The following is a 20,575-nucleotide window of genomic DNA, read 5'->3' as shown; positions in this document are numbered from 1 at the left end:
GACATAGCCACTTTGTTAGTGAACTAGATTTTCTTTTAAATACCTACCTTTTTGTGCAGATATACACTCCCGAGTCTTCTAGCATCACTGGTAAAAACCAGAGTGCATCTCCTTTTGCCCAGATTCTTGAATCTTCATCTCTTCCTGGTATCATGGGGTTTGAACCATTTTTATACCATGTGACATTAGGGGTCAAGGCAGAGAAATCCAAATGTTTGTATCTGGGAGAAGGGCATTTCAGAACCACAGGTTCTCCATGCAGTTCATAGTAGTGTTTGAAAAACACGGTGCGATCTGGGCAGTTTTCTATATAAATTAGAGATATTTTTACATTACTGTCAGACAGGAATATTAAAAAGAAGGGTGAGGGAAACAGAAGGAAAAAAGACAAATATGCACTTACCCGTGGTTTTGACTTGCTGGAGTCTGAAAGCAGAGGCACCTGCTGTGCATGTCACTAGGACAAAGAAGAGCCCACGCATTTTTTTCCACGGGAAATCAGAAGGAGGGGGTCAAAGGAAAGTGTTTTGAAACCTACAAGGAAGTTTATTACAAGATAGAAGATATAATGAAAATACTCAATGTTATCTGAAGAGTTAACTGCTATTTTTCTCGCTCCAGACCTGGGGAGCTTTGGTTCATCCTCAGTGAGCAGAAAGCTGTCTTCATCCTTAGTTTATGGGGGCTGAACTGTGGAACCAGAACATCTGGCTTGGCACACACATACCACTTCTGGCCCTTCCCTTTCACTTGAGGAGATGAAAAGAGCATACCACAAGATGCTGCTGTCCCCACAGCTTTTCAGAGCAGCAGCTACAGGTGGAAAAATCTAGCTCTGCTTATTTTGCAATGTGACTGAAGCACAGGTCAGCTTCTTTGAGTGAGCTGCAGTGTAATAGCTTGGGTGAACACAGAGGCACAGTAGGCCAGCTAGTGTGAATCAGACTACAGGAAAACTCCCTGCTACAAGCAGAGCCAAGCTTTCTTGTCTACAACAAATGTTTCTCTTGGGACAAAAAACATGGACTCCCACGGCATGTATACCCATCTTGCTGGTGGTGCACAAGTAAGTTTTCAGCATGGACACTACTACCATCTGTTTTGAAAAAAAAAGATAAGGAAAACCCGAACAACCTGTCCTGAAAATCACATAGGTTGGCACAAAGGGAAAATTAAATTCTCCGCTGCCAGTCATTCATCAGGTGTCATCTGTATGGGCCTGGCATGGGCATGGCAGTGTCTGTGTACACCACTGAATGCTTCTGCTCTGCCACGAGGCCTCAGCTCCTGCTACTCAGTTGATGAATTATGCTTTACCTCGGTGTGCCTTGGGCAAAAATATATAAAACATGCTGGATAGAGACACTAGTTTATGTTCTATGTAAGGAAATTATGAGCAATACAGTACACATATCCACATGATACGTTGCACTATTTCCATTTTACATACAGAAATTGAAACTGCATGCATTTAACATTAGCTTAAAACTATGACAAATATTAAATGACTGGACAACTACTTCAAATCAAAACCAAAAGCAAAAATAAATATTTCTACCAATATAACAACATAAAGCCATATTCACAGGTATACACCTTTGAGTATCTCTTGTGTATCCCATCATGTTCATACTTACATAATGGTTTTAATCCAAATTTCTTCCTGTTCCAGTAGCTATATTTATCTGATATCTGACATTGACTACAATAAACTATTTTCAGCTTGTTGTCATCTCTACAGCACCACAAAACCGACTTCTTGCTCAATAATACTGTTTCATAACCATGGGTCATCTCCCCTGCTCTTAGATCAGCATGGGTTTCCAGGGAATCAGTATGGAGCTCTAGCCTCTCTCAGCTACACTTGAACCAGGTGCTAGTGGCATTAACAAGTCCCATGGTTCATATCAATACCCTGTAAAAGGTGAGTTTCTCTCTCTTCAGATCCTTTGCCTGACAAAAACACTTGGTTATTCTGTTCATAGCTTTCTGGTCCCTTTGGTTTAGTAACTCACAAACTCCATGAACCTTACACCATTTGAGGGTTTAGAGAAAGTTTTCATTCCCAAATTTCGATCAGCTTCACTTACCTGTGTTTCTGTTGTCTTTCAGCCATGAGCTTCTCAAAGAAGCTATCAGACTGAAAATTCCTAGTGAGGACCTTATATAGGGTTTAGCTCAACCCACAGCGGAAATTTGTCTCTCATTGCCCAATCAGATTTGTGTCAAAACCAAATAACGTTTTAGACACAACTTTCTTCCCTTCCGTAGAGTGAGGATGAGAGAAACAGAGGCAGAGACAGAGAGAAAATATGTGTTTGGATTTCCCAAAGAAAGGGGAAATGACTGCTAAATATATGACTAATTTTCCCCTTTTCTGACGAATGGAGCTTGCATACACTCATGTCTTCACATGACTATTTCACACACTACCTCAAGTACCTCAAGTAAAAAAATTCTCATGGGTAACAAAAGGTGTACTGCAGCACAGTCAGCAGCTGAATAATTGCACAGCAGCCAAATAATCTCAATCTTCACATTTTGTGGTTTAGCCAGCTCTTCATGGACAACATAAATCTGTGATTTCCCAGATCGCTGGTGAAACACAAATGTGCTGATTCCCCTTTCCTCTCCTAACATCCATTTTAGTGTGACAGCCTACATTAAGGCTCTCTTGCAATGGGATATAAAGAAATAACAGCTTGGTTTCCAGGTTGTAGTGGTTTGGTCCAAAATACTCATTACTGTTTACCTTCTGTGAGATAAGAATTAGGAGAACCGCAAAGCAGGCACAAAACTTGAAAGAATATAAAGAAGTTTATTAACAGACCTAAAAGAAGAAAAAAAAAATCATACCACACCTTCAGAACACTTCTCCTCTGCCCCCCCCCTTTCTCCCTTCTCCCAGTGACAATGTAAAAAGACAACCCATGAGATGTTCAGTCTGTTTATCACTTCCATAATAACCTTGTTCAGTCCATTTAGGAAGAGGAGTATCTCTTGCCCATGCTATGAAAACATTATCACAATGAGACAGCCGCCCGGGTTGGTTCTCTGCTCGCATGTGAGTCCCTTCCCACGATTGCTTTCGAGGGTCCAATCTTGAGCTACTGGGGTGTAATTTTAAGGTTGAGCCGTTCAGAAACAAAAGTTCTCTTCACCCATCTCTGGGAGCATTTCATCTCTAAGAGCAGAGGCCCTTCTCCTTCCCTGGGAGCAAAGGGTCCTCCTCATCTTCATCTCTAGGACTATCTCTGGGAGCATCTCTAGGAACTGAGGTTTTCTCCTTTTCCATTTGGAGCAAAAGTCCTCGTCACCTCTATCTCTCCCTGTTCAAACTTCTCATTAAATTACAGCTGCTTCAGCATCTGCCTATCTCAGTGCAGGTGCTTTTGCTCACAAGTACAAGTTGAACGCTCCACCCCCCATGCCTTCATGAAATTACAACGGGTACTCTGATGCATCATAGCTTTACAACAGAATTTCAGCTTGAAGCATTTCCTCTTTCTTCTCCCTCAGGTTTTCAGCTCTTCACAGCACTAAAAGGGTTAATCTCACCTAGGCCTTGCAGTTGGAATGAAGCTTATTGCTGTTGGTCACATGATCCTTTGCCGACAGTGGTGCAGCTTCAGTTGAATCTTGGCCGCGCTGGAGAGGGGGAGCTAAGCCGCTCCGGCTGCCCACAGCAGGGCTGTGGGCGGGTTCCACGGGTGGAACAGGTCCCATCAGCTCCAGGATGGCCATGGCCCAGCCCAGCCTGGCCCAAGCAGGGCCTGGACGGGCCCGCTGGCCCCCACACGGGGCCCTCAGCCACCTGTCCCAGCACCGGAAACGAGACAGAGCTGGGGGGGGGGGTGGTTTCTATTCTTAAGTGTGCATCACAGAGACGGTCACAACTTTAAGTGGCTTAAACAATTGTCCATATTCAAACTGGCCAGTTGATAGGTTCTGTCAGGTCACAGAGGAAGCTGTAAGCACCCCTTTGCAAGAACATCACTTCCAGGACTATGCTTGCTAACCCATGACACAGGTTCATGACGAGGAATAAGAAAATGGTTATGAATTGTGGCAATTTTGGCCTTCACTTATTTAGAAGAGGGAAATCAAGTGAGGGACTCCAGCTCCCAGATAGAATAACATCCTCAGATACATCTAACAAGGATAAACACTTTTAAACAACTTTCTTCAGAAGAGTTCTGCCCTGGCTGTCTTTTTATCCAGAAAATATCTTGATCACATGCAGCGGTATGAGGACCTTGAGCTTAAATTGTTTCTCTGGAGGTGCAAAAGTCTGGTTTCAAATAACTCAGGAAGAAATGAAAGATAGAACAAGAATTTGACTTCTTTTTAGTAGATTTCTGCTGAGAAGGCCATGTCGTTATGCGGTTAGCTATCACTGAGTAATTTATAAACAGAAATGTGCAAGTCTAGCAGCTATATATATAGAGGTACTCTCTTAGGGAAGCTGGTGTCATTCTGTGGTTTCGCTGTGCTGATGATTCATTTATACAGCTCGAGATGTTGGAGCATAGCTGTGAAATTCCTAACTTGGAGACCAGACTATTCCCCATATGTCTCACTCGTTGCTCATCTCACTAGATAGATATTTCCCACACCAGGGCTACATGCAGTGCCTTGCCTCACTTGGGTGGATTTTGCTGTCCTTGGACATCCCAATAAAATAATCAAAATATTGAGAAATATCTAGTGTTCTGGAAGGTCCTTGCAACACAGACTTTCAAAAGGCCTCCACAAGCAAGGTGTCTGTTCATTATCCCTAGTCAATGGAAGGGGAAATGGAAATTCAGGCATCATGGAATGGGGATTACACCTTTTCTACAAGGGACTGCTAATGTGCCTGCTTCTTACAGCAGCTCCCAGATTCTGCTGTTTCTCCTGGAGGAACTCACCCTGTTCCAGTGGCTCTGTGGCTGATGATGTTTGGCATCCAAGAACTGCAGTCCCTTGGACTTTGTTATTTATTCTGTTATCCAGTTTGGCTAAGCAAACTTCATGCAATTAAAAACTGAAGAAAATTTCTCTGGTTCACATAAGAATAAGGTAACGAGGCATTAAGAAATATTGAATGGTGAAAGCTGACTGGCAAGCAGATGCAAAGTAAACCACAACTATTGCACCAGCACATGTTTTATGGCTTATTGATATGAGCAAACCTGGTTTTAATAATTTGTAATACCCTTGTGCAGAGTTTCCAGATGGGGTCTTGAGGAGAACAGAAAAGGAAAGGGAAGAAAAGGAGCTCTCCAACTCTGAGAATCACCAAATAACTGTGACAGAAAGAGAAAGACTAAACAGAGGGATTAGCACAATGCACAACAGACTCCAAGAATACAGGAATTTGCATGCTTAGACAGCAGAGTAAGTGCTGACATACCCCAGTTGTATATGACTAAGTGGGAGAAACAGGAGGTGATGTGCCAAGGGATCCACTTTGTCATGAGGGAGTGCTAGTTTGGCCAGAGCAGCAATGGCTGGGTTACAGACTTCCTCACCACTACAAGTTCCTGGAATTTCAAAAGACCCTTCCACTGCAACAGAAAGCAGGCAAACTGTGAAAAATAATTATACTCTCAAGAGCTGGAAGGGCCAGGGAGGAGGACACCCTCAGTGTAAAAATCAACAGGGTGGAAGGGACAAAGTAACATCTAGAGAGGCCCAGAGTCTCTGTGCACAGACACACAGCCATAGACTGGTGAAATAAAGAAATTATTTCTGAAAAAGTGGCGTTTTCTGGATTTTATTTAAGGTAGAAAACAATCCCTAGGCACAGCCTACTTAATATGTGATGCTATGTGGAAAAGCAGTGATGGAGTGCTGTTGCAAAGCTGAGTTTGTTGAAAGTAGTAAAGTGATATTGCTCTCCCTATAAACTGAAGAGGATAATCTAAACTGCTAAATAGTGACAGTCTAAACATCAGTGCATCCTAGTGCATCTTTCAAATGACAATAAAAGTAAAAAAAAAATCTTTTACTGTTCTTCATTCTCTTATGGATAAAATGGTGCATAGATGTGCTGAATGGTGTTCAGGGATATGGTTAGGGTTAGGGATCAGAGAGTAAAATTGCCTAGGGCTCCAGGGACACTGGGGATGGAAAAGGCATGCCAAGGGGATCATTGCAGGGCCCCAACATTGCCGCCCTTATATCTTTCTAATCTGGGCCATTCACAGAACCATTCAGTTCAGAAAAAAACCTCTAAGATTATGAAGTCCAACCATTAACGCAGCACCACCATGTTAATCACTAAACCACATCCCCAAGTACCATATTCACATGCCTTTTAAACACTTCCAGGGATGGTGATTTCAGCATTTCCCTGGGCAGCATATTCCAAAGCCTGTGCATCCTTTCAGCAAAGAAATTTTTCCCAATATCTAGTCTAAACCTTCCCTGGTACAACTTGAGGCCATTTCCTCTTGTGCTGTCACTTGTTACCTGGGAGAAGAGACCAACCCCCAACTTGCTACCACCACGCTGAGGCTCCTGCTTCTTCCCCAAGCTACCAGCCATCCCCCCTGCTTGGATGGAGCAAGCCCACAGCACACAGCACCTACCATGCCTTAGTGCAGGGCTCCAGGCAAGGCTGCACAGTGAGTGACCACACGGTCACTCACCATGTCAGGGCTGGGAGGTGAGGCTGCCTGGGAGCCAGCGATGCCAAGAAGAACAGCAAGCAGACATTTCCCACAACTTTGGCACCTTCTCAGACCACAGGCAGTGAGTCAGTAGGGGCATTAGGACATGCTAAGAAAAAAGCAAACCTAAGACTGCTGAGTGGCTTTTTTCTTTCCACGAGTTCCAAAATCATAGTGTTTGCTTGCAATCATGATCAGTCTTTATAATATATATGAAACAACATAATGTGTTCTGTGGTCTTTCATGTGAGAGGTGTTGAGGGATTTAAAAACACGGCAGTGATTACAAAAAGCCCACGGTAACAGCAGATAGAGGAGAAACTGTGTCCAGTTGAAGACCATGAAGTCATATAGAGTTACATGAGCCAGAACAACAGGGACAATAGAAAATTTCTAAACCAGTTATGGTGCTTGGCTGGAGCAGCCAACCCAGCAAACAGGGATTTCAGAGGCAAAGAGAAAAACAGATGACAAAGATTTTTGTTCATAATTGCCTTTTTGTTGGCTGAACTTAAATTTAGTAGGGAAAAAGTAACTTGATAGCTATGAAAAACAGTGACAAATATATGGCCTGTGATAAAGGAAAAACTGAGCTGGTACGTATCATATATTAATGTAGGTGTACTGGGAGGGTAATATTAAATGTTACTTTTTTATTACATGTTCCTGATTAAGTAGTTGTCTCACCAAGAAGATGAAATCATTTATGTAATGCAGGCAGTAAATCTTCTCGTTTATCTTAGATTTACTGTCCTTCTGACACACAAGTATCACACACTTCTTTTAAGAAGCAGTCATATGAAATACACGTAGCAGATACAATTACCCAAGGTATTTGTTCCCTACTCCACTGCACTAATGTGTAATTCATTATCACAGGATTTGGAGGGGGCTGGGGTGGGAGATACCACATGAAAGTGCATATGGTATAGAAACAGAGGCAACAAATTTGCAGTCCTACTTGGCATTCTCTCTTTGTGCTTGTCCTGTACGTACTGTCACGATGACCAGCAATTCTGACTGGCATCAAGAGCTGCTTAAGAAAAAATTGAGCAAGAAAGACTTGCTCTGAATCTCTGATATTATGGAACAGGGGGTTACAAATAAGTGAATAACAAATAATTAGATGCAACATAGACTGCTTCTCCAGCACGTAATGTTCTGTACCAGCTTGAAAGGGAACTCATCATTTCAGCAACTGGTTTTTTGGGAGGATTTTACACTAGACAGTATTGAATGTTATTTGTTTAAATCATTGCTATCAATCATATTTTGAAAAGAAAAAGAAGAGGTTTTAACAACAGTATTGCTTTGCTATGCAAATTTTCCTTGATTACAAGCTGGAAGAGTTTTCATTCAGACTTGGTTAATTGGAAGGCTTTACCATTTGCAGGAAAATTTGGGTAACTTTAATGAAAGTTTGCAAGAAACTGGTAGGTGAGCTTTCCTTCAAAACATTCCTGGGTTGAGAGCTTCCTTCCTAATAAAACTCAGGTCCCTGCTGGTCCTTCTGGCCGTAGCTTCAAAGACCTGTTATCTCAGAGGCATTTATTTCACTGGGGACCAGCAGAGCCCTGCACTTATTTTAAGGCCAGTTCATAAGTGCTGAGCCATTCCCCTTGTCTCCGCAGAAAGCTGAAAGATCCCAGGACCTTTACCAGTTACTATTTTGATTAATGTACAAGTTTTGTGAATAGACTTCCCAGGGAGAAGAGTTTCAGCAGGGTATATGAATAATGGATAAGCTCTTGGCTTGATACCATAGCTATGGGAACAAGAGACAAAAAAAAGGGGAACTAAATTTGGCCATTTCATATCATAATGATATGGCAGCAGTGTTTGGAACCTTAACCATTGCTGGCTCCCTTGAAGTTGCTAATGGCAGCTCTGCACAACAAGGACATGGCACTCAGTGGTTCAGAGCTGCTGCCTGTTTCATGACGTGCCTATGATACTGGCCTGAGATGAGAGGCTTGAAATTACATGTCCCATGCACAGGACCTTTTGCTGGACTTTTAAATATCCAAGTGAAATACTGGAGACAAGACATCAGTAAGAAGGCACATACTTCTTGGCAACTCTCTCCATACATAGAGACAAAGAGAAAGAAAAAAAATATTAGAAATATATATGTATCCATACATGGAAAAACTTAGAGGCTGCTGCCTGCTGAGAGGAAAGGGTTGTATTCAAATTGCAAAAGTCACCAAAAGAAGGGTAGAAAAGAAAGCCCTGAGGATTTCTGTTCCTGCTCTGCAGTCTGTTTTTCCATTGCCCCATGCAAAGTGGGACAGTTACAGGGTGCTGGATGTGCTCTACAGGGACACCACAGTAATCTGGCCAAAACTCCTCCATGTAAACTGATAAATGCTTGTGATAACTCAAAGCTATTTTACATCAAAACTCCAGCAAAAAAAATGTTTATTTATTATTAACATAGCTAATAGCATTTTAGTGATGTTTACATGTGTAGGGAGGACCCAAGGGCTATACTAAAAAGAATTTACTTTATACAATAGGGCATCATTAAAAACTTCAGTAGTAGCAGTGCTGTGTCATTTAAATCAAAATCCATTAATGAGTTTGCTGATGATACCATGTCTATTAGGGGCTGACAGCATCTGGCAGGGCCCCTGCATCTCAGCATTCACAGAACCATCAGAACTAGGATGGCACCCTCCAGACCTTGCTCAGACCACTTCTCTCTTTGTCTTAGGATAAACTTACTTCTCATTTTTGCAAATAACTACTATAAAAGAAGAGTATGATTTTTCTAGTATATCCTCATCAAATCACTCTTATTTCTGAAGGCTTTGTGGAACAGAGGAAAGGTCTGACACTTTCTGGCACAGCAATCTGCCAAAGGGAGACTCTCAGTGTTTTCTTAACAGTGTATGCAGTCAGCAGTTTTAACACTCTGCTTAACTGACCCTTTCAAAACCTTGTAATGCTGTAACCAAAAGTGCCAGGCAGAGCTCTGCCTTAAGGCTGTACTTTCTGAGAAGATGAAGAAACACCACCTTGAGGAAAGGATTCTGTTAATGTGCCAAATTTGATGTTTATGTAAGAGGAGTTTTCAACAGAAGTTGGTGCATAGGAGGAATAATGAACTGAAGAGGCTTTCGACGCACCTCATGCCTCACTTAGGATCTGCCATGGGTAAATTCATGTGGCTTTGGGTTCAGCTCAACAAATAAAATGCAGGGTTTGCAAACTCTGTAGTATTTATCCACATTATCAAGCCCCTTTCAGAAACAGACATTTCTAGACAGGAACAAGTTCACCTGCAGCAAGGTGGATGCAAATTCATCCATACCCTGAGCCAAGTTCTGATGTGCCTCTGATACATGTTCTTGTCCATCTCTTGAACTGCTCTAATCCACAACCCTCACCTCGCTGCAGACCTGTGTCCTCCCTGTGCCCTTATCAGTCATGCCCAGGCTGCTATAACCAGATCACATATTTCAGTGGGGGACTTTGTACAGAGGTAAATTACTTACCAATGCAGCCACAATAAAAGGTCATGAGGAAATAGGCCAGGACTCAGGAGACAGACAAGGCACAGAGTGGTACAAATGCAGGAGAGGCTGTTGTTCCCATGAAGAGTTTTACTGCATCATTTTCCACCTTTGCACCACTGTAGAGAAGCCTCTCAGCCATGAACCTGGTTCACCCATGAAGGCTGCCCACATCGCAGCCAGCAGCTCCTGTGATATGAAGATGTTTCTCAGCAAAGTTCAGTATGGAGCACAAGACCCTCTCTACTTTTCTGCCCTAAAAATGCATGCATAGATACACCTATGTACACGCTGCAGCTAACCCAGGAAATAGCTGACTCTTTTACTAGCAAAAGGCTTTGTAAGACAAGAACAAAAAGTGTTCTGGACCTTTTGGACACCAGGAGAAAAAGCAACACATATGTATGGGAAAAATCTTCCTAATAAACAAATTAGAGAAAAGCACTTCCAGGTGTTCTTAAGACCCTATAATCTGTTGTAGGGCATGCAACAGTCAGGACTTGCAGGACCTGTTTGCAAGAACATTGGAGTTGCAGGAATAATACCAGTGAGCCCAGGATGTCCTGTGCTTTGTAGCGCACTGTGTGGAACATGCACAAGTTTCCTGAAAACCTGTGGGAGCAACATTTGACAGCTGACCAGAACACACAGCACTTACCAGCAATCTGTGCTCGTGTGGGCGACAGCAAGATGGGATCTATGGGCACTGATTGCAGAACAAAATGTACTGTACATGTACTGCTCACGCAACCTTACGCTGTTCCAACACAAGTGCAGAGCTGAAAGAGCAACATCAGGTTTGAAAACAATTCAGACCTTGCACTCCCAGTTCAGCCCATGCCAAACCTCATGCTTTGCACTCTGGCTCATGAAGGTGTAGGCCTCAGGTTTCCCAGGTGAGAGAGGTACCATGAGGCATCCAGAGTTCACTGTACCACAAGCATCCCATTACTACTCAAGTAATAGGAAAACACGCTTGTGAAATACAACCCCATGACTGTGGTTACTTAGGCAACATCTCCCTGCAAGTATTCATTGATCTGCTGTCCCTGGGGGCTGTCCAAGATTGCGTGTTGCCTGCCCTGTTCCGGAAGAATTGCCACACATCAAGAGGCTTCAACTTGCTTCCTCTTTACAATTTTGATTTTGATAGGTTTGCTGGTCATTTGACAACTACAGTCTCACCCTGGCTGAACTGATGCAGTTTGCAGCTACAGCAAGTCAGCAATGTTGTGGAATGAGATAAGAGGAGAGCACCCAAGAACATTTAGAAATCACTTCTGGAAATTCTTCCTGGAAGAAACCAAGCCAAATGAGCATTATAATCACTCATGTCTTAAAATTTAATGTGGCCTGCTGATGTATATTTTCAAATTTTTTCTGCAGTCCCTAGGACATAGGAGTTTGGGAATCCTAGCTCAAATTACTAATTCTGCCATCCTGCAAGACATCTGTTGCAACTAACATTACCTGCATCATTTTCTGCTAACAAATATGACAAGGAAGTTGTTCCACATAGTGGGATGCTTCCAAACTACTTTTTTTTTCTGGCTCCAAAAATAACAGCTCTTTTCTCCATCTGTGATACATAATAAATATGCATTTTATCATGGATCCAGAGGTTTTTCAGCAGCGCTGGAGTCTGAAACAACTTGAAATATCTTCCCGTTTGAATACTTTACAAAGAATATGGCCCTACTTATTAAAAAAAATTAAAATCTCGGTTTCATCTTTTTTATTCTACAGGGTTAGCAGAATTCAGTAAAAGTACATTCTTCTTCCTCAGTTCATACAGCATATCTTAGTATCTACCAAAAAGACAGGTGGTATCCATCTGTCTGTGCCCAGTGACACACTGATAACTTTACCTTTTTTAGCTGCTTGTTCCCTCCTCTTCTTTCACATATCACATGCTGTTCACTTCAAGGATGCATACATTCTTTATATATGCCTCAAATGCATCAGTTGTTAAAATTAGTTTCCAACAGTGGTAAAAAAAGTAAGGTTTGGTCCATCAGTTTAAGTCCCAACACACCATCACAGACTTGAGGGGAAAAACAAGTCCATTAATGTACCTACTTATTCACACAACCTTATGCAAAAAGGTTAAATTGGGATTATCCAAACTGACACATCTGGCCTAAACAACCTCAGACCTGGGCACTGAAAAAATCTGACCCTGTCTCAGGACTACCCATTCCAGCACTGCACAAGCCAAAGGTGATGGGGGGCAACTCGGTAAAGTATGGCCAAACCTGTTTGCCCAAGTCCAGCTCTTGAAGAATTCAGATGTATTGTCTCAATGAGGTAGAGTCTAGGTCTCTAGTCAGAGTCTATTTACACAGCATTTTGATTTCCCTGCAGTACCTTTTAAAGATCATAAGTAAGCTTAATGTCATTTCTCTTGCAAATAAAAAAGCAATATAAAACCGTAATAAGTAAAGCAATATAAAAAGTGCAACATATCTATGTGGAAAGCTACTGACATTTACACTTGCACTATTTCAAGACTTGTGAAATTATACACTCACAGTTCTACAGTACTCAAGAAATAGCAGACCTGCCAATTCCTAGACCTGGAGATCAGAGACTGAGCGGAGAACAAAACACAAGATGTTGTACCTCAGAGGGACCCCTTTGGTAAATGACAGCAAAACGGACTACAAACCATCTGTTTCAAACCTTGAAGAAATCCAACTACTGATGCATTCTGCTGGATGCACAGAGGGCTTGCCAGTGTTTGGGTGCTGTAGTAAGCTGTGAGCAGCACAAGTCAAACGTCACAAGATCGCCGGCTCTCCTGAGCAAAATTAGACACAATGCCTTTCCAAGATGGATGGACCTGGCACACAAATCATACTCAGCTGCAGTAGGCTGAAGCTTTTAAGTGTAGTGAAGTGAGAATTTTTGTCTCTTTATAGATGAAGACATTGAAATGTGTTTCTAACACATCTAAATGATAGCACTTAGACAAAACCTTTGGAGGTTTTGGTGTTTGGGTTTTGGGGGTTTTTTGAAGGGAAAATTTTGAAAGAAGAATCTAAAGGAAAAGTTAAGAGGATGTCTCCAGTCTTACCCAATGTCTCTTTTAGTGGCTGCTCCCTACCAGCTTCTGCAGGCAGCGTTGTTCCACCAACCTCAGACAAGTATGAAGGGAAAAATATCAAGGTGCCACAAATGAATTTTCACAGTAACCAGCTTTGTCTCTTGAAACTTCCTGCCACAACACATCTTAAAAACATATAGTAAGGAAACAGCTACTTCCACCAATAAGCTAAGACTGTGCATTAAAAATGTGCCATATTTCTACTGCAAAAGGATTCTTACCTTCTATGCATTACTAGGAGTTTGCCTGAAATAATCATTGAGGCAGGAGTATAGCAGTGACCCTGAAGGTCCTTCCAGGAAGAGCCTCCCTGCTTTAGGAAAACCACAACAGAAACACCAAGTGCTAGAATTAATCAAACTGCTTTTTAACTGTGGATGAATGAAATTTTCGGTTTCCTGGATGCCTTTTTATAGTAGGCTTGTATGTTAAAGTCTTATGAATCTGAGAATGGATATGGTCATCGTTAAAACTTTCCAAGGTGAGATTGACAGCCTCTTACTATCATAAAATAGCAATGCAGCCTTCTTCACCTGAGATGTGAACCTCTCTAGATTACGGATTGAAGCAGGTTATCCTCACATGCTCATCCAAACAAGTGAAAAAAAAAAGTGAAATGTTTGTCACATACAGAGCTGTCAAGATATTGCAAGAAGCAGATATTGAGCACCGCAATTAGAAGTATTTACATGCATAGTATCAATGTTTTCACCTCAAAAGGACACTACTTAGTTTTTTATCTCTGACCATGACAGCTTCCAAAAAATATTTACTGCCACTTCCTCTGCAAACTTCAGATTTTTGAGCATCTCCCAGTCTACTGCCATTGCACAAAACTCCCTTAAGAAGCTATCCTGTGTGCCAGCAAGCACTCAGCATCTCTGCTGAGAGATATGAACTCATCCCAGATCTTACAGGAAAGAAACCGGATGCACTTTTCTGATGGCCACATCTTCACAAGAATGGTGTTTCCTAGGGTGAGATTAGAACTTGGAAAATGAGCTTGCTTAATGGCACCATATTTCAAATCCAAAAGGAACTTCTAGGCCTCTGCATTTGGTGTGTGAGAAATATCAGCACAGACAATACTTCCCAAAGTAGTGAAGGTGGCTATGACAAAATTCATTAGTCAAGCCTCAGAGTTACCACAGTCAACTTGGAACCAAGTTAAGTTGTGAATGTGAAAGTATAGCATTTGCTGATACACGTTTTACAAACAGATGGCAAATTTAGAAACAAGATTTAGATTTTGCCTGCTCAAAACTTCTTAGAATCATAGAATAATTTAGGCAGACAAAGACCATTAAGGTCATTGAGTCCTACAATAAACCTAACACTGCAAAGTCCACCATGAAACCATGTCTCTAATCATCACATCTATGAGCAAATGTCTCAGCTGCAGTTTTCTAGGAGAGGTCCTCCTGTTTCTGCAGCACTTAGGTTTTCTGCGATTTGCAAGGCACTTTCTAAGACAATGCTGCTTGTAAACATTCAGCCTCCAGCTGGTATGTCTTGGACCTGGATTTGGAAGAGTGACCACAATGTAAAACTCAGCAATCCACATAAAATCAAACAAAATATTTGCATTATCTGGTCCCTCCAGTCTCTGATCTTGCAGGCTGTTATTAAATCTACAGAGTATCAAAACTTCCACAGATAAGAGGGAACCATTTTGCAGCTTCAGCCCTTTGTGAAACTACTCCTTTGCTTGCATATTAGCCTGAAGCTCTTTGATTAAAAGCTGGAGTGTCTTAGGACAGTTTGCACCAGGATACATGCACAGTTACACATTGCAGAGCAGAAATACAATCCCAGTACCACACAGTTGTGTCTTTGCTAGAAGTAGCAATGGCTGTATCCACTAAAAGAATCTCCAGTGTGTTGCTTCAACCCATTACTTTGCAAAACAAACACTGCTCTTTGGCAGAAACAGAAGTATGATAGCTAGTTAAGGAAGGAAGGAAAGAGAGAAGAGCAGACAGCAGAAAAAAACCAGAAGCCGATAAAAGCAGAAGGGAACAGAAACAATAACATTTCTTCAAATAAAACTGAATTTACAGCTGCCACAAAAATACAAGCTTCTCAAAGTTCTGAGAAGTTAATGAGTCCTGCAGGGCCTAAAGGCGTTGTTGGCAGAGGGAAGAAAGCTGCATCTCCTGCTGCAGATGAAGCCAGGTGTGAGAAAATCCTAAACAGGTCTCACCCAGCTGTGGGATCTGCTGATGGGAGTTTTCCCCAGCTGGTGGCACCCAGCTTGGCTGCACCCCAAGGTGCAGCACCAGGCACAAAGCCTCACCAGCCTGCCCAGAGCCGGTGACCTCCAACTGTGGGGCACAGCTGTGGGCAGCATCCAACCCCAGCTCCACTGGCATGCAGTCCCTGGCATATCTACTCCTTCTCCCAGGGGTCTCCAGAGACTTCTGGTGTATTTGGCCTCATCATGCAAACATCTCACAGATACTAAGAAATCATGTTTTCCTCCCCCCAGAGCTGTTATTACAAAAGACTAGGAAGAAGACCTAAGAGCCCTTTTAACTATCTCAGTTACAGGAATGTATACCATGGTCTTCTTGACTAGAAACAAAACTGAAGCTAAAAGGGTTGGTTCTATTTACAGAAGTGGAGCAAAAATATGATAACCGCTTCACTTTGTTCACTGCTGCAGTGAATCTCAGCTGCAAACTGATCCCAGGGGAAAAATATATTGGACTGATTTCAGTTAAGAACCCAAATTGTGAGACTTTCACTGTGACAGTGTGATCAATGACAGCTGAATAAAGCCCTGTTTGATTTGCAGACACATGTATGTGCCACAAGGAACACAAGGGATGTGCTCCTTTTGCCCACGTGCTGTGGCATGAGGGGTTATGCCCACATCCCAAACCATCAGTGATGCAATTAACTACTATTTTAAAGCCCTCAAATTGAATTTGTGGGAAAATCTCTTTTGTACTGTCTTCAGAAAATAAAGATCAAGGTATGCACCTTTAGGAAGAAGACATGTGTTTAAAAGCAGTGAATAAATCCTCTTCCAAAGACAAGCATGAAAAACAGGTATCAGAAACCAGGCACCCATTGTAGGTACTGGTTTTACAGCACAGCACTATCACCATTTTTCCACATTTTCTGCCTAAACCTCTTTTTGTTTTACTTGGCACATTTTTCCTCAGAAAACAACTAGTTTATACCTCCTCTCTAATGAAATTATCTGCCACAAGCTCCCTTGTCCCTCAGTGAGTTGGAGACACAGGTGGCTGAACCCCAAGGATTTCTCATTGCTTGTGTTTAGTGCACCCAAGGAAGGGCTTGGCAGAGCCTGAGTTGTTGATGCTTTCCCCCTTCTGCCCCAAGTCTCAGTTATTGTAACAAAACCATCACTCTGAGGCACCTGCCCAAAATATGGGTGACTGGCACTTGTTTGTCCACATGTCTGCAGCTGAGATCTGTGGGTGCCATGGCCTGACAACAATGAGGGGCTTCTCTCCTGGGGCAGATGGGGCAGCTCAGGAGTGAAAACTTTGGCCAGCTGGACAGAACCTCACTTCAGTGCTTCATATACAAAAATCACAGCGGGGTAAGCATTTTCCATCTTAGTCTTTTCCTTTTTAATCAGAAAATTAATTTGCCATTTAACTGATACTTCTCATGGGAAAAAATGCTAGTCTTGTGAAATAGAGACACTCTGGTCAAGAAAGGCAAGAGGAGGTCAAGTTGACCGAGACAGAATATTTTGTTTGATACATCCTGCAATACTTGATCAATGGCATCAAATTTGTAAAGCACTTCAATGCAGCACATGGGGTTTTATACATATACCCAACCCCTCAAAATTGTAAATGTAGCCTGAAGCAACACATTTCCCTTGGAGACAAACTTTGTGAGCTGGGCCATGAGAGAAGTTGTCCATTCAATATGCACTGTATAGGGTTAATGAATTCAGCAGCATCAAAATGCCTTTGGAATTCAAATTATAGTCAGCATAATGATATCTTCGTGGTTCTTGCAAAAAGCAAAATATTACCGTTATTACAAATGAAGAAATTATTTTTGACCAAATACTGCAGTGTTTTCCTTTGAATTTTCTGAAACAAAATGCTTTTTAAATTCTCTTTTGTAAAGAAACAAATAAGTCTAACCTTTTGTTCTTTATTTCAAATTAGAACCTTAATATTAGAAAAAAAAAATGCTTCTAACTCTCCCTCAACAGGAGTGTAGAGTACTTGTGAGAAAAAAAGTACTTAAGATGATATCCAGGTATACATAAGGCTACAAACTAATTAATGAGGATAAAGAGAGTTTTTGAATAGTCTCACAATGACCATCTGTTGTAGAGGGAATATGGCTCTTCAAGAAAAGTCTACAAATGCTGAGCAGTAGAAAGAAGTGTCTGGATTAAGTTAGGAACATTAGACCTGTTATATTCCAAATTTTCAGCATTTTTAAAATGTCCTTTTTTAAAAACACATGCAGCAGATGATGAGCTCTGCACTGAGGAGTTTAGTGTCATGGCAAACATGCTAAAAAAACCCCTGGTGGCATGTGGGTACCTAAACTCAAGCATGTGGCTCTCTTCCAGAAGTCCAAGGTATGTGAGACAACCCCACTTCCCTGGGAATCCCAACATTTCTGCTGCAGCAGCTGGAAGCCAACCAGAATACCAAAGGACACAAAGGTTTAGGAATTCAAAGTAATTCTTCAGCAAATACTCCTACCTTGGGTCATCCATAGAGAGATGGTGCTAGGAGCAAACCTGGAATTCATTTCCTTGCTGCTTTGTGCAGGTTACAGGCAAAGTTGTCCTCTATCTACATTTTGGGTTGTCACTTCTAATCCCTGAGTTTGTACACTGGTACCAGTAAGGAGCTCCTCTCCAGCTGCAAAGCCTTCAGTGCCTTCCTGGGTTCATCGTCTGTAACACCACTGCCAGTTCAGGTCTCTGATTTCATGAGCAGAACTACTGATCCTTCCCACACCACAGCTGCTCATGAAGCACATACTCACCCAACACGTTTTACAAGGTCCCTTTTAAAGCAAGGTGACACCAATGAGCGTTGGTCTCAATTTCATAAACTGCAGCTTTTTAAAAGCTGATTTCCAGGTCCAGCCATCTCAGCACTGCAGACTGAACCAAGAACAAAGCTGGCCACTCTAAGCTGTGATGTCCTTGCTCTGAATTGGAGCCCCGGACTTTAGATTTACCAAATCCCTTCATCTTAAACATGTGAAGAACCTGATTGCTGTCTTCCATGACTGGCAGTGGGCACGAGTTTATGCACGTCACTGAACGTGAGTTTAATGATGCCGCTGAACAGCTGTGTGATGTGAAATAAATCACTTCATAAAATCCCTGGTACTCTCTCTAGTGTAAAACTGAGATTTGTCCCACTGGCACATTTTGAAAAGCACTAGAAAAATGTTTTTATCTGAATGGCAAATAATAGATGAATTCATGCTTAACTTGCATTTTTCCATTTTAGAAAAATTAGTTTAAAAAAACCTATCATAGCAGCACAGTAATGATAATTGCAGCTTAATTACCCATAACTGATTCTTTATGCCCTGAAATAATTTATTCTCCTTTTATACTTGTCTCTGATATCCATTAGAGTCATTACAACTGTGAGCCTATAATTACATATTTTGCATTTTAACGTTCTATGCCAGTATGTGCTCTCTTCTTATCTTCCAGCTAATTTCATTACCGAAACACCAAGAAAATTTCCATACGAATTTTCCCGAAGGTTTTGGGATTTGATTGGGGTTGGTCTAGCACTTAATGAAGCCTAGAGAGACAGTTCTTAGGACACAGCTTCTGTATGCACCCACGAGTCTGGCTTTGCCAACTGCTCTGTGTAGGCTGCTATGAGTTTTCTCTGTTTTGTTTCTTTTCTTCTTTGCCTCTGTTTCATGAGTCCTTTTACTCAGAGTTCAGATTAAAATGCAGGAGACACCAGGCTGCTTCTTCTAATTGATGTTTATTATTTCTTATCTACAGCACAGCTGCATGGGATATGCCTCTAAGTTAACAAGGTGAAGATGGCCCCAAGTTCTAACTTCCAAGGCCATTTCAAGTCCACACTATCCAATTATGGAATGCCAACTAATCTATTTTTACTTATAATCCAATAACTAATTATTCATGATCCACACTGTGGGCTTTTTGAACCAATACCAAAACACCGAGATTTGTGAAGAAGAAGGAGGAAAGAAGAAGAGCAAACCCATGCCCAAAATCCTCCATCTTGTTACTAAATCCCATAAACCTAATTTTTCTACATCTCTACATATTCCACCCAGTGATATAACTTTAATTACACAGCAACAACCTCAGTGCTATCACATAAAAAGGGAAGCCTTTCCCAAGCCCTCAGGTCAAATGCAGTGTGCTTTTGGAGATCATTGCCTGTCAGCACTGAAAGACTGAAATTCTCTGAACCCAGGGTTCCAACATCTCCCTCTCCTGTTTGAACCATGAACACTGCTTTAACTGCTTTGTTAAACCATTGTCAGATATACTGAAGTAGACAAGGTACAAGTACCATGATGACTATAATGACGATCGAAACATACACGGCCAATTTCAAAAGCTCTCTCCACAACAGAGCGAGGCTCAACCAATCAAACAGATCATCCAACCATGATCCTCTTTTAACTTTGAGGATTATTTTTCAACCAGAAATGCAGCGTTTGTGGTCCTCTGCAGTGCCCTTTGCAGAAAGGAGAACAAATACGGCACAAGGAGGAAAATGAGAAGGATAACAATTATAATTAGACCTCCCATTTTTATGAGATCCTTGATCCATTTCTACTGAGCCAAAGATTTCCAGTTCTTGAGGTTCGGTTCATAGGGTGTCTCAGGAAGAAATTTAGTCCAGACACCCCATTCCTCTGTGGGATTTGAAGAGACATTTTTTGGTATTGGCCAACTGTCTACCAGTAAACCGACCAAGCAGGTTGAGAATGGCTTTTCTGGACTTGAATAAGTCAAACAAATGGTATCCAGGCCTGAGGCATTGGCTAAGGTCACCCAAACATTGGGTTTTGGTTGACTCACAGGTAGAATGGCGTTACTTAAGGCAAACAATGAAATAATAAGGCACAAGTATGATATCTGATTTAGTTTCATACTTCTCTTTGGTTTCTTTTCTCAATCTCGTTCTGGGACAAGCCAAGCGTAAGGCACGAAAGTTATTTCTTTTGCATTCAATTCCGCAAATTTGGACCTCTTTGGATTCTCTCTAAATTTTCTCCAATTACCATGGAGACGCGGACTATTTCCTTCCTCGTGACCTAAT

The 20,575-nt window shown here is 41.7% G+C and overlaps 1 protein-coding gene and 1 long non-coding RNA gene across 3 annotated transcripts in view; one reads left to right on the top strand and one right to left on the bottom strand.

The window, feature by feature from the left end:
* The window catches only part of LOC109143951, a 36,739-nt gene extending 31,642 nt beyond the window's left edge, over positions 1–5,097 (top strand). Inside the window, exon 4 of the long non-coding RNA XR_002044401.2 lies at positions 4,872–5,097. This is a non-coding gene — a long non-coding RNA (uncharacterized LOC109143951). The remainder of the gene's footprint in view (positions 1–4,871) is intronic.
* The window catches only part of IL1R2 (interleukin 1 receptor type 2), a 29,234-nt gene extending 10,900 nt beyond the window's left edge, over positions 1–18,334 (bottom strand). Inside the window, exons 1-3 of one of the 2 annotated variants that reach the window (XM_019282943.2) lie at positions 17,993–18,334; positions 404–534; positions 48–306 (exon numbers count right to left, since the gene is read on the bottom strand). In XM_019282943.2, coding sequence (XP_019138488.1) covers positions 48–306; positions 404–482 — 338 coding nt within the window. In that variant the 5' untranslated portion in view covers positions 483–534; positions 17,993–18,334. Of the gene's footprint in view, positions 1–47; positions 307–403; positions 535–2,090; positions 2,209–17,992 lie in introns of those variants that run through there. The other variant, XM_010394252.4, reaches the window with a different exon arrangement.
* Positions 18,335–20,575: the final 2,241 nt, after the last annotated feature.

Source organism: Corvus cornix, chromosome 1 (genome assembly GCF_000738735.6).
Source record: "Corvus cornix cornix isolate S_Up_H32 chromosome 1, ASM73873v5, whole genome shotgun sequence".
In the NCBI taxonomy this organism is placed as follows: Eukaryota; Metazoa; Chordata; class Aves; order Passeriformes; family Corvidae; genus Corvus; species Corvus cornix.
Note: the sequence above shows the minus strand (reverse complement) of the source record. Positions and strands in the feature narration are given on the sequence as shown.